We start from the raw sequence: 13,646 nt of genomic DNA on the forward strand, positions 1-13,646 counted from the left end.
AACAAAACAAACGTGATGGCTACGTACGGGCTCTTAATCCCTCCTATTCAAAAACTGATTGGAGGATTATAAGAAGACATGATGGCTGATGTCTTTGGCAGTCCTCATTGTTTATTAGTTTATGTCTGTCATCCAGAGAGTTTTCCAGTCAAAAGATATTTTTATTCAGCATATTCACAGGACATTAACTCACTATTTACATTTCCAACAACATATAACTGGAGACTAAAAAAGTTAAAAAATCAATTTAAACTCTTATTTGAGGGGGTCCAGAATGGCTTTTAATGTTTCTGATATTATTACAGCTACAACTGTTCAAATTAATATATATATATATATATATATATATATATATATATATATATATATATATATATATATATATATATTTTTTTATTTATATATATGGGGCAATGGCCCCTCCCTTCACTCAGGTGTCCAATTAGCTTGTATTGGCCTCACCTGGTGCCATTATAAAATGCCACACTTCAGTCCTTGCGACGTTTTGTTTTGTCTGTGGCGATGGGCGGACGTCTGTTTCTTTGTGCAGTCTTATTGCAGTTGTCAGGGCACTTGCAAGGTGAGACATGTGTACTAAAACTATCCACACAGATATATTAGACTTTTGCACTCTACTCGATTATGACTTTTGTCGTTTTCTGCTCACTTGGTCCAAACAGTTGCTTCAGCTGGAAGCAGCCCTCTGAAGTGTGGATTCGGTTCTAAATTGTGCAAGGATGGCTCAGAGTGCATCCTCTACAGCCATGTGTGCGACGGAGAGCCTGACTGCAGGGATGGTTCAGATGAAGAGGACTGTGCATCAGAATGCAATGAAGGTACTTGGACTATATGCACAAATAATGCATGGCAAAATTAAACATCACTTAGAGAGAAAGGGAGTGAGAATTTGATATCTGGGGGAAATTCTAGTGTTACAATAGCGCAGAAAGTTAAAGTGACCACCACCATGAATGCAGACAACTAAATAAACAAAAGAAAAATGTACAAAATGTTGTAAGTTGCAGGTAAATAAATACAAAATGTAATATACACTATAAAAAGTACCAAAGTACTTGCATTACTTTCTGATGGATGATATGCCCCATTGGACAGTAGTAGTAGTATTTAAGAATTTAGTTAGATTAGACAGCACTTCATTTCAATAAATGAATGAAAAGCATGTTTTTAAGATACTGATCCAAACAAACTTCAATGGATTTTCTAATTCCTCTTATTGTATTGTAAAATCAAACTTTTAATATTTTGCATTCAATTGGATCAGTAATTTAAACACAAGCAAGAGTGACCTGCAATACTTTGAAGTTACGTAATTTCCCCTCGGGGATTAATAAAGTATTTTGATTGATTGCTTGAAGTCATGTTCTCTACTGTCAAATCTATTATGATATACAGTATATGTATCTAAACAGGTCAGTTCCAGTGTGCCCATGGAAAGAAGTGTATAGATAAGGACCAGGTGTGTGATGGCAAATCCCAGTGCCTGGACCGCTCTGATGAACGGCACTGCACAAAGCAAATTGAGGGCTGTGTTCACCACTGCGACGGCGAGAGTCGCTGCTTGCCTGCCAACTTCGTCTGTGACGGCGAGAGGGACTGTTTAGATGGCACAGACGAGGCCAACTGTGGTGGGTGGCAATGGTTTGAGTAAAGAGATCTTACAGGAGGCGATCACATGCATGTATTATGCTTGAATCCTATTGTTTGTTTGACATCTGCATCAGAGGATCAAGAGGAAGACGGACATGAAAAAGAGACCAGGACTACCCCTCTGCCTTCTGCCTCTATTGGCCCATCAACCCCTGTCAAGTGTGCTCTAGGCTCTGTGCCCTGCCAGGACAATGCAGAGTGCATCCTCTACAATCATGTCTGTGATGGAGAAGCAGACTGCAGAGATGGCTCAGATGAGGAAGGATGCTCATTAGCATGTGAAATGGGTAATTTGGGGGTTGGTTTGTGTGGGTGTGGGCACTTGTACATGGGCCAAGAATGGGGCTTTACTGCCCTCTAGTGGATATTTGAAATGTTTTCCAGCACATCAGAATTTAATATCCATCTTCTTAGAACGTTAAATGTACAGGATGTTGGTGCAGCAGTTTTACTCCACACAATATGCTGACATTACAGGAGGAGCATTGGTACATTAATAACTGTAGTCAATGCACATTGGCATCAATGCTATGTAGAGAAAGGTTATGCACTCTGGATTTGTGGAAGACTGTTGGTTCCACTACAGCTGGCAACACATGACACAATTTGAAGCCCAATTACAGCCCGTTCCTGCCAGCACACTGATGTCATGTGTCCCCTGCAGACCAGTTCCAGTGTGCCCACGGAAAGAAGTGCATAGAGAAGAGCCAGGTGTGTGACGGTGTGGCGCAGTGTCAGGACCGCTCGGATGAACTGGGATGTGCCAAGCAGGTGGAGGGCTGCGCTCACCAATGTGGCGACAAGAGCCGCTGCATTCCTACCAGCTTCCTCTGTGATGGGGAGAGGGACTGCTGGGACGGCAGTGATGAGGCCAACTGTGGTACATTCATTGAACTTAAAAAAAGGAATATCTACTTTCTGTATTAACTGGCTTTGTTTTGAACGGTGCACATCTGTGATCTTTGCTTTCTAGTTGATGAAGGCTGCAGTGCCACTGACTTCAAGTGTACCAGTGGCCAGTGTGTGTCGTCCATTATGCTTTGCGATGGTCACCCAGACTGCCTGGACCGCTCGGATGAGGAGAGCTGCACAGACACACCTGCCTGCACCACCAAACACCGCTGCCCCCAGAGCAAAGAGTGTCTAGTGCAGGAGTGGATCTGTGATGGAGATCAGGACTGCAAAGACGGCACGGATGAGAAGGTGGATGTCAAAGATGACAAGTTTGTTTGGCAAATGTCTGTTTTAAACAATTTGTCTTTGCATAAAGCATGAAACTTTCAGGTGTAAGAAATGCTATCCTAAAACATTCAACACAACTGTGGGTTGGACCCTCTTTATAGGACCATCTTTACTTGGTGTGGGGGGGGGGGCGGTGTGTGTGGAAAATCAGCAGTGAATCAACACTACTACAGCCACTAGCTCAAAATCTGTTTTCAATCAGTTTCTTTTCTTGTACTGCTCTGCCACATGAAGGTCGGGGACAGAACAGTCATTGAGCTGGCAGTCCAGTTGGGCTTTGATGTAGTGGGCGGCGGGGGGGGGGTCTGTGGCTCAGAGGTAGAGTCCCAATCGTCCGTCAATCGGAAGGTCGGTGATTCAATCCCCCAGCTATGAGTCGGCATGTCCACGTGTCCTTGGGCAAGACACTGAACCCCAACTTGCTTTAGTGTGTGAAAGAATAGTCTCCAACTTAGATTCCTCCTGAATGACTGAGGATGTGATGTAAAAAGCGCTTTGAGTGGTTGAAATGACTAGAAAGGAGCTATACAGACCATTTACCATTTTAAAACCAGATACTCTGGTCTGAATCACCTGGTCTCCCTGTTGCCCTCAGTTTTCAAGTCAATGTGGAATGGTGGAATAATCATCGGCTCCTCTTTAGGATTGTCCCGTGGCTCCATTGACCTGTGGTCAGTTCCAGTGGATCTGTAAATCCAAGACACAGTGCATCCCTACAGCCTGGAGGTGTGACGGCACAAAGGACTGTGACGATGGCAGTGACGAGACTGAATGCAAGTAGTCATGCATTATATAATGCTGAAAGAGGTCTGAAGTTTTTTGTGGGGAAAAGAACTGAGCCAAAATGAAACAAGCTTAAACATGCAAGATTTCAATGAAGGGCTTTTCCACTTTTTTTTTTTTTTAAATTGTGGCTGATTTCTGTATCAAAATTGTACCAGGTGGGGTGGTGACATGCCTAACTCACCAGTTCCAGTGTGGCAGCCAGGAGTGCCTGGATCCTGTCTTGGTGTGCAACAGCATTACCAACTGTGCAGACGGCTCAGATGAGGGAGGCAGCTGCCAAATACTCTGTGCAGAGGCAGATAAGAGTGGCTGCTCTCAGAGCTGCTACAGCACACCACAGGGACCGGTGAGGACCCTCCATCTCCACACTTGTGCATACTTCAAGTTTACAAGTGAAATGTGTGTGTGTGTGTGTGGGGGGGGTTGATCAAGTAAAAATGTGTATGCAGCACCATCATGACTGTATAATAACTTGTGTGTAATGGAACCGTTGGGCTCCAGACTAATGCTTGGTTCTTGCTGTGCAGCGTTGTCACTGTGCAGCAGGGTTCAGGCTCATGGAGGATGGGCTGACCTGTACTGATATTGATGAATGTGAGGGCCAGAGCCCAGGTGTGTGCAGCCAGCTATGCATCAACACTCAAGGCTCATACCAGTGTAACTGTCACCCTGGCTACATCATAGATGCAGACCAACACCACTGCAAGATCAATGGTAAAGTCCTGTGTTTTTTTTTTTTGTTTTTTTCTCTGTAGTAGACTGCCTCCTTTTGGAGGCAACTGAGCAGGTTTGTACAGGAAGATGTATAGAAACAAAGTAAGATACAAATATCGCAACTTAAAGGAATAGTTCACCATCTGGTAAATGCCTTTCATACCTTCTTGCCAAGAGTTGGAAGGGAAGAGAAATACTCATGTCTGCTTGGTAAATATAAAGCTACAGCCAGGAAACTGGTAGCTTAACTTCAAGACTGGACTGGCAAGTTGCAATTTATGTGCCGGACTACTTTGCTGGGTGCAGTGGCTCTAATCCGGTCTACTTAGCTGTCATAGTTGGTGTATAGACATTAGACACAACCTAAAATGTCGGCATGAAAACATGATAAATATTTTATATATCCGATATGTTGGCCATATGGTCCACAAAGTGCATCTGTTCTGTAAACTATCTCAAAAGGACACACTGGTGCCTAAAATGACTTGCTTGGTTTCAATCCGATTCTCCCTCTCATCCCTCAGGTGAACCCTTCCTGTTGACCTCAGTCCAAACGGACCTCTTCTTGTTCGGCCTTCGCAGCGGCAACCTAGATGTTTTGTCCACCTCTGCTAAAAAGGCCATCCTCTCCCTGGACTATGATTGGAGGGAGCAGAGGGTCTTCTGGGTCAGTTTGGACACTGAGAGCATCATGTGGTCCTCGCTGGACCAGAAGACCACAGGAACTCTGATCAAAGGTGCAAAGGAAGTGGTGGTGGTTAGAGTGATGGATGACGGCATCAGTATTGGATGTAGATGACAAACTCGCTGTTATGCATGATGCCATTATTCTCAGGTGTGCGGGCTGATTCTGTGGCTGTGGACTGGCTTGGGAGGAACCTGTACTGGATTGATGGAGTGAACAGTCAGATTGTTGCCATCAGACTGGCCACAACTACAGTGAAGTCACTGGACCACAGTGTCATCCTGGATGAAGACCTGGATCAGCCTCGTTCTCTGGCACTGCTGCCACAGAAAGGGTTTGCAGGAGTTTTTCCACTCTTCAAATGTTTATTAAAATCTTGTCAAATGATTCAAAGGCCAATGTTCAGTCTTGAATTTTTCCCACCAGGCTGATGTTCTGGACAGAGATTGGTAATGTGGTGAAGATAGAGCGTGCTGGCATGGACGGGTCAGAGAGGATGGCAGTGGTGAACTCCAGTCTGGGCTGGCCAGGCGGTGTGGCTGTGGACACCATCTCTGACAGAGTCTACTGGACAGACGAAAGGCTGAGGGCGATTGGCTCTGCAACGCTGGATGGACATGACATTCGGGTAAATCGTTTTTAGGAAGGGGTTACATTTAAACACTAAACCAACTAGAGCCTTGTTTTTCTGAGATCATGGAGAAACTCTGGGTTTTCAGTTCCAAAAAGATGGGTAATTTAAAGTCTGGGTTATTTTTCCTGTTGTAACTGGCTCTGAGCCTCACCTGTGCCTTTTTTTTAAAACCAAACCCAGAGTTTCTCTCGTCTCCTCCCCTGTCAGTGAGGAAATTGAATGACACGTCTGACAGTTTCCAGTATGTTGGATATTTGTTGTTCGGCACATGAAATTGACTTTTTTCCTAAATGGGCTGCATAGTCTTTTTACAGCACTTCAGTGACAATGTGTGACCGTGCAGTGTTTAAGTACTTGAAATAGTCAGACAGATGTTGTGCCAACTAGATGTCTAAAATTGAATGTGCTGAATTTTAACCTTGACACCTTCAGGTGCCCATCACCAAATGCATTACTGGATCAGACTGAGCTCACTAATATGTATCTTTGACCTTTTTCATTTATTTTTTTTTTTTTAATCAAATGTGGTTTTCCATCTGGAGTTGCTGGCCCCTGTGTCTTAGCTCTGAATTAAAGCTGGACAAATATTTAGAGTGTAGGCTCTGGCCTAATGGTCTAATTACACCACTTTATAGGTAAAGTAAATCTGTAACGCTGAACAAAGTTATTGACATGTTTCCCAACTCTCTTACTCATTTAAGAGAAACTGTTAGTTTGCTGAGCAGGCCCATGCAGAAGGTCATCCTGCCCTTTTTTTTTTTTTTTTACAATAACCCCACAAGTGGCTCTTGTCAGAATTTTTCCATAAAGACCTGAGCATAGATGGGCTTGACATTCAGTATCTTGACACTTCATCTAACAAGTGCCATAAGGCACATTGTCTAATTAATAAATGTTATGTCTAAATGTCACTTTCAGATTCTACAGATGAAGGAAACCACCAACCCGTTCTCCCTGGCAGTGTTCAATGACATGCTCTACTGGTCTGATGCCAAGAAGCGAATGGTGCTGGCTGCTCACAAAATCTCTGGTAAAAACCATAAAGTTCTCCTGAAGAGACCCAGACAACCTTTTGGTGTGAAGGTGAGTAATGTTCAGAATGAGGAATGGCATAAAGGCACATGTGGAAACGGGGCTGAGCTTGTATAATAGACAGTGATTTGGACCACTTCACGTGTGTGAGGTACTCAGCCGCTTGTTTCAAGCTTTCCACTTGTGAAGATATGAACCTATTTTGGGAAATGAAGATCCTGTGGTTGCTGATGAGAAAATTACAAAGCTAGTGTTTTGAAATGTTAAATCTAGCTCTTGGTACATGTGTATTTTTATTTCAGCATGCTTCGTTATAAATAACTGTTTCCCATTTGGTTTGCAGATCATCCATCAATTGTTCCAGATGGGCATCAAGAGCCCTTGTGAGAAGATGACCTGTTCCCACATGTGTGTGCTGGCCCTGGGACCCAAGGCTGTGTGCAAATGTCCCTCTGGTCTCTTACTGGCTGAGGATGGCCTGACCTGCTCCAGCCTGGTCAATTCAGCGTTCCTGCTGATGCTGTCTCCCTCCACCGTCACACAGGTTAGATCTTACTTTAATGCAAAGTTGCAATCTGACTTGCTTGAACACAATATACTTAAATGAATAAAATTAAGACATTTCTCAAACTATCATTTAATCTTTTGCTGAGTTGGACAAGAAGATTGCGCTACTCTAACTTAACTACTGCTGTCTAATACTTTTGGCAGTATTATCGGAGTAACTATCAGACACTGGTGTAGAAATGTGTATTTAGTCCCAATGATCTCTGCAGATCTATTTGCAGTCCCGACACACGGCAGCAGAGCTGAAGGGCTGGCCAGAACACCTCGCCGTGCAGGTGCCCAGCGTCAATGAGGCAGCCATCATGGACTACAGCCTACGTGACCACACCCTGTTCTTGACAGATGACGGCACAACATCACTCAGCTCCTTCAAGCTGAAAGACTCTGACTTGTACTCTCAGGGCCAGGTCCTGAAACTCCTGGGCGACACCATCACTGCCATGGCTGTAGACTGGGTAACTCTTAACATCTACTGGAGCAGTAGCAAACAGCCCCGCCTGCAGGTCACCTCCATCACAGCCGCACACACTGCTGTTCTCATAAAGGAAGGTATTGGTAGAGTGGAGTCCATCACCGTCCATCCTCCCAGTGGAAGACTTTGTTTCACCAACCTGGGCCTGCAGGGCACAGGGACCACAGCTACTGTAGAGTGTGCCAACATGGACGGTGCTGAGCGGAGGGTGGTGTGGAAGGATGCTGTCCAGCCCACATCTCTGACCTTCTCCAACAATGGCGACACCATTTACTGGGCTGACAAAAGTAATTTTGTTTGGAAGTTACGGGAAGATTTAAGATTTTGTCTTCAGGCATTGAAGGTCAAATGCTGTGGAAGAGAACCATAATTTATTCAGAAAAGCCATAACATGGATTCTCTCCTAGGTTTGGGGACTATTGGCTTTGTCCAGCTCGATGGCTCTGGATACAGAGAGTTGAAGACTGGTGATGGCCTGGCTGCTGTGGCTCTGAGTGATGATGCACTGCTCTGGATGACTGTCAGTGGTAATGGTTCACATAGTATGTCCTAAATTAAATGACACCGAATGCCACATTGTGTGCCAACTTACCTGGAGGTGATGTCAACATAACTTACCTTAGTTTCTGTTCTGCATTTTAGTTTTCAATAACCTGGTAGTTTAGATGGGTTTTGAGACAATGTATCATGCAGGCATCGTACAAACCAAAAGCCCAAGAAGGCTTAAGGATCTTAAGACTGTTTGTTTGTGTCTGCCCTTTTCTTCAGACAAAACCAGGCTCTGGTACAGAGATGAGCAGCAGACCAAGCTGTGGTTTGAGGTTGGCACAGAAGTGGTCAGCTTAAAGGCGTTCAGCAAGTCCAGTCAGGCTGGTATGTAAGAGGCACATGTGCCACCCTGAATGATGAGCTCCAGTTGACAGTCTAAAAACATTATTACTGGTTTTATTAATGTGCATTTTATTTCTTTTTCCTTAAGGTTCAAACCAGTGCACAGAAAACAATGGCAACTGCCAGCACTTATGTCTCGCCACCCCACGAGGTCGGACATGCAAGTGTGCCCATGACCACATTCCTGTGCATACCACCCACTGCAGCCTGGCGCAGAACTGCTCAAGTGGTAGCAGGCCCTGTCTGGATCAGCTCTCATGCCAGCCTGTTGAGAAGTTCTGTAACGGACATGTTGACTGCCACGACCACTCGGATGAGAACTGTGAGCCTCTTGCCTCCTTTTTCAAAAGCAGTATTAACTAGAAAATGTTGTTTGGCTGAAATTGTCATGTTTTCTTAGGTGTTGGTCTGAAGCAGTTTTCAGGAGCTAAGGTCTCTGCTCCCATCCAGCCACGCAGCTCCTCCCCTCCTCCTCCCCTCTCTCCCCTCTCTGAAGTCACTGGCCTGAGCACCACCCTGAATGCAAGTGGTCAGCTCGGCAACCTGGATGCCCAGCAGTGCAGCCAAAGACGCTGCAGTGGCAATGGACGCTGTGTGGAGACCAATGCAGAGACTGCATGTGCGTGTTCAATGGGCTACAGCGGCGATTCTTGTCAGGATAATCTCCTGAAGACCATGCAGGGTCCCATTGTTTATGGGGCTGCAGGGCTGTGTGCAGGAGTGGTGGTCATAGCTGTGATGGCAGCGGTGATTAAGAGGAAGAGTTCCAACGCAAGGTTTGTCCGTTTACTAATTAAGAGGCTGCACTTGAGTCTACTAGATACTAGAACACATGGTACAGTTAAGGATGAGGGAGGGACTTTAGCAAAAGCAAAGCGTTCAGCAGTTGTGGAGGTATTGTTTTTAAACCCATAGTAAAAGTTAGGAGGTAAGTTCCATCCTTTGGGAGCAATGAATCTCTACAAACTTTCATGGCCATTCAACCAGTACTTGAGAGTTCAGTATGACCAATGGTGGACACTGTTGTCGTCCCCAGAGCTACACTGCTAAAAATGAAGCAAAGTTTGCATAGATGGCATAAAGTCTGTTTTCCTGGGCTACACTATCAAACTGCAAGCCACTAAACTTGGGGAGATTGCTGTGAATAATGTGTCTCCACAGACGGGGTAAAAAGTTTACCATGCACTGTAACAGTATAGTGGTAGCACTGCACTTATGCATTTTCTTCCTGTAGGAGGGAGAGTCCAGCAGCAGTAAAAGAAACAAGCATGACTGACCTGGAGAACAACGCTGCGCCCGCCCCTCCAACACAAACTGCCCCAGATGGCTCGGACAAACCAGAGGTGGACCTCCCAAAAACTAATGCTGGCAGATTTCCTGTTATGTTTCTGTGCCTGTGGAATGATGGTATGACATTTTTCTTCGCAGGAAGCGGTATCTTCTGTGGACTGAGGCTGATTTATGGGCAAGCGATGGTTTTAAATAAACAGTTTGCATTTTCCACCATTTCCTGTGAGGTTATCTGAGCATTGTTTACGGTCAGACCACCAATGTAGACTTTATGGCGTGGACTATAATTATTCATATCATGGCCTCAAAACGAAATAACAGTTGGAAATGAACACCCCAGTTTCCCCCAGCCGAACTTGATGTCCTCAAATGTCTTGTACAAAATGGTTTACAGTGATACAGAAGGGCTGCCAATCCTTACTTTTGAAAGATGGGTCACTTTGGGTCAATTTAAATGTAAAACAAAGGAAGGTAAGGATTGCTTTTTAAATAACTGTTGGCCATGCTATCAAACATTCATGTCCCCTCTGTCGTCCAATTTAAGATTTTAATGAGTTACACTACAAGCATGAGTATACAATTCAACTTTACATCTCTACTAGATTTCCGAGGGGAATGCTACCCATGCTGCTACATTTGACAACTATGAACATCTCCCATTTAAACGTGAAGTGTATCCCACATAATAGGACTTGTTATAGACTAGACTAATATGCTGGTGGATCATTTTGATGGCCACTTGCATTGGTGGTGAAGAGCTTATGCAGTGAATGAGAATCCTTTTCAGATGCTTGCCTGCCTTATAAATTTGTCTGACTTATGAGGAAAAAATGGACACATCTATCTGGTGTGAATTCAGGAGCATATGTTTTAGTGGCTGTCAGTATTTGTCATTTGTTTGCTGGAGGGGTTGGTAGAGACTGCAGACAAAGATCCCCCCCCCCCCCAAATTATGTGGCTTTTGCAGTCCGTGTAATAAGTATGCAAGAAATTATGATGACCTATTTAAAGTCTAAACCATATTTTTCTTATTGTTTTACACCCAGACCACTAAACATGTTTACGTTCCTTAATGGGCCCTTCTGGTGTACTTATGCTCTTTTCCTTGAAGAATTTTTAGCACTCTCTAAATTATCTGTCTGGGGTGTTGGTTTGAATTGTTGGTGAGTCAGGGCTGATGTGAATAGTTCTAAGGACATGAACCAGATGATGATTTGCTGGTTTATTGTACCCACACATCAACAGCCGTATAAAAAGACATCCAGTGCAAGACTAAGAAGAAATGAGCAGTGCTTTTGTCAACGTTTTCACATTTAGTCTGTATCCCTATGGTGTACAGGAACAAGAGGACACTTACATCAAGGTAGGCCTTAAAGCTGGAATGTTATCCTATCATAATCCTTGGACTAATATTTCATGCTTGATACTTTTTTGAAGCTTATTTTCATGCCAAAACTACGTTACATTGTAAGTGACGTCTTCATTTCTTTAATAGATTCTTTATTTTGGAATGAAACATTCCAATTAACCTGAGTGGTGGAATTCAGATCCCTACTTGTAGTATTACAACAATGTCAAAATTAAATTCTGCATGTAAAAGGCTGCAGTAGTGTTGTAAATTCATTTGTTCACCCAGCAACACAAAGGTAAGATTGCAGCAGTAGAATGATGGAAAAAGTTGATTAGAAAATTTATTTGCTTTGAAAACAGGTTAAAATATTGCTACCACACTGGCAGATGTTTTTCACTATTAGGCCCCAACTGTAGCTGTCAGGTAAATGTAGTGGAGATAAAAGTACCAATTTACCAATATAGTGCTTATGGTTTATTTCTTACAGCAAGCACAGGCAGGGCAACGATGGCAATTCTGAGGACTGCACTTTGTACCGTGCTCATGGTGACTGTAGCATGGTCTAAACCAGTGAGTAGGTCTACTATTCTGCTACTGCCATAAATACAGCCTGGGAGGGCTTATGACAAATGTGAGACCATATCTTTTTATGAAAACAGGTCTGTCTAAGTGATGGTGAGGATTCAAAGTCCAGTGAGTCGGACTCATCAGAGGAGAATGCGGCTCCTGTTGGGTCTTCACAGGAACCCCTGCAGCCAGCGTTCACAGAGACAGACATGCCTACTGCTATAGAGGAGACTGACCCCCCAAGCACTGCAGGCCTACTTCCCTCTGCAGCTGCATCGCCTTCTCCAGCCCTGCCAGGACCTGATGACCCACAAACCTCCGCTGATGGTGAAGCTTTACAACTCATGCCAGGCGATCCTTCACAAACTGCTCTGGGAATAAACATTTGTCAGGATATGCCTGGTTCTGGTCCTTCACAAGACTCGGCCAATGCTGGCACTGTGCGTGTGCTGCCAGATGCAGTGGTGCCACTACACCGACACCCAGGGCTGAAGGAAACTGATGTAATCATAGATAGTGATGGCACGAATCGACCACAAGCCACCGCCACCACATACCAAGGGTTCCCACAGGGTGCCGCTTCACCGTCGCTTCCGCATGTCATCAAACCAACACCCACACCTTTCTCCACGGCCGCACCGCTGCCGATCCCCGTCGGAACCGTGCTGACTGGTGTCCCTGTTTGCTTTACTTTCCAGTTCACGACTCCTGAGCCGGATCCACCAAGAGGAGATAGCATTTGACCCAGATAACAGAAGCAGTTAACCTTTTCACTTTGAGATCCACCTCAGGTTATGGGTTTGGTTCAAGTTATTGTTGTACTTAAATAGATCATTTCTGATACTCTATCATTGTAATAGTAAAACTAACAGGACTACAGTTGCCTTCTGCTTTGAATTCACATTTCATCAGTGGTGATGGTGACGTAAGGGTGCTGGTGTAGATGATGATGCTGCTGACACCTGATAAATGTGTTCAAATGAGCAGCTGAAAATAGGTTTATGTTATTAGGTTTGTTATGTTCTGTAATGTTCTTATCTCTGACACTGATTGGTTCAGAGAACACCACACTACAACTATGTAAAATTATGTTGCAGGGGAGTTTGTATTACTTTCATTGCAAAGGTAAACCTTTAACCGACAAAGACACAAAAAGCAAATGGTACTGAAAATGAGGGTCTTTTGGCACAGCGGCCATACCAGAAATTTCATGTATTATATGAGAAGGAAATAGTCAAAAAGGGGCATGTGCAGTGGAATAATGTATGTTCATCATAACAAAGCTTTAGAACATATTTCCAGTGCCCCATTTCAGGCCACACGGTCAACATCTTGGCTAGAAAAAGAGCAGGTTACTCAGATACTCCACTGTTTGACTTTTAATGAAAATGATCATTTGATCATGACATGACAGGTTTAAACATTAAAAAAATGAATAAAAGACCCGTTAGGCATTTTGTGAGTGAAGGTGAATTTCATTGGCTATCTCTCTCTGTACATTTGGATCACAGCTTGTGCCTTTAAATAAGAATTTGATCGGCAATATGACCTGTAGCATCAATTCTTTAAAAAAAGAGAGTGGGTCCACAAATGATGGATTTAGAAGTTCCTTTTAGACACATGCTGTCTATCCATACTTGGACAGAAATGCACCCCTTTTGGTATTTGTGTGAAGTATGGTCACAAAGGCAGAGTACTCTATATGTGACAAGCTGAGATGCGTTCATTCACACAATGTCCTACTGAG

The 13,646-nt window shown here is 44.0% G+C and overlaps 1 protein-coding gene across 1 annotated transcript; it reads left to right on the plus strand.

Annotated features, from left to right (window-relative positions):
* The first annotated feature begins 516 nt into the window (after positions 1-516).
* lrp13 (low-density lipoprotein receptor related-protein 13) lies at positions 517-10,193 on the plus strand. The gene is made up of 21 exons (XM_070834569.1): positions 517-580; positions 681-836; positions 1,431-1,646; positions 1,743-1,955; positions 2,333-2,548; positions 2,642-2,871; positions 3,554-3,683; positions 3,852-4,042; positions 4,224-4,410; positions 4,935-5,147; positions 5,246-5,429; positions 5,522-5,723; positions 6,648-6,812; positions 7,105-7,305; positions 7,538-8,087; positions 8,208-8,327; positions 8,569-8,673; positions 8,780-9,013; positions 9,092-9,467; positions 9,926-10,034; positions 10,120-10,193. Exons 1-21 carry the CDS (start codon positions 523-525, stop codon positions 10,141-10,143), a joined length of 4,080 nt encoding a protein of 1,359 aa, XP_070690670.1. The 5' UTR covers positions 517-522; the 3' UTR covers positions 10,144-10,193.
* Positions 10,194-13,646: the final 3,453 nt, after the last annotated feature.

Source organism: Pempheris klunzingeri, chromosome 7 (assembly GCF_042242105.1).
Source record: "Pempheris klunzingeri isolate RE-2024b chromosome 7, fPemKlu1.hap1, whole genome shotgun sequence".
Classification (NCBI taxonomy): domain Eukaryota; kingdom Metazoa; phylum Chordata; class Actinopteri; order Acropomatiformes; family Pempheridae; genus Pempheris; species Pempheris klunzingeri.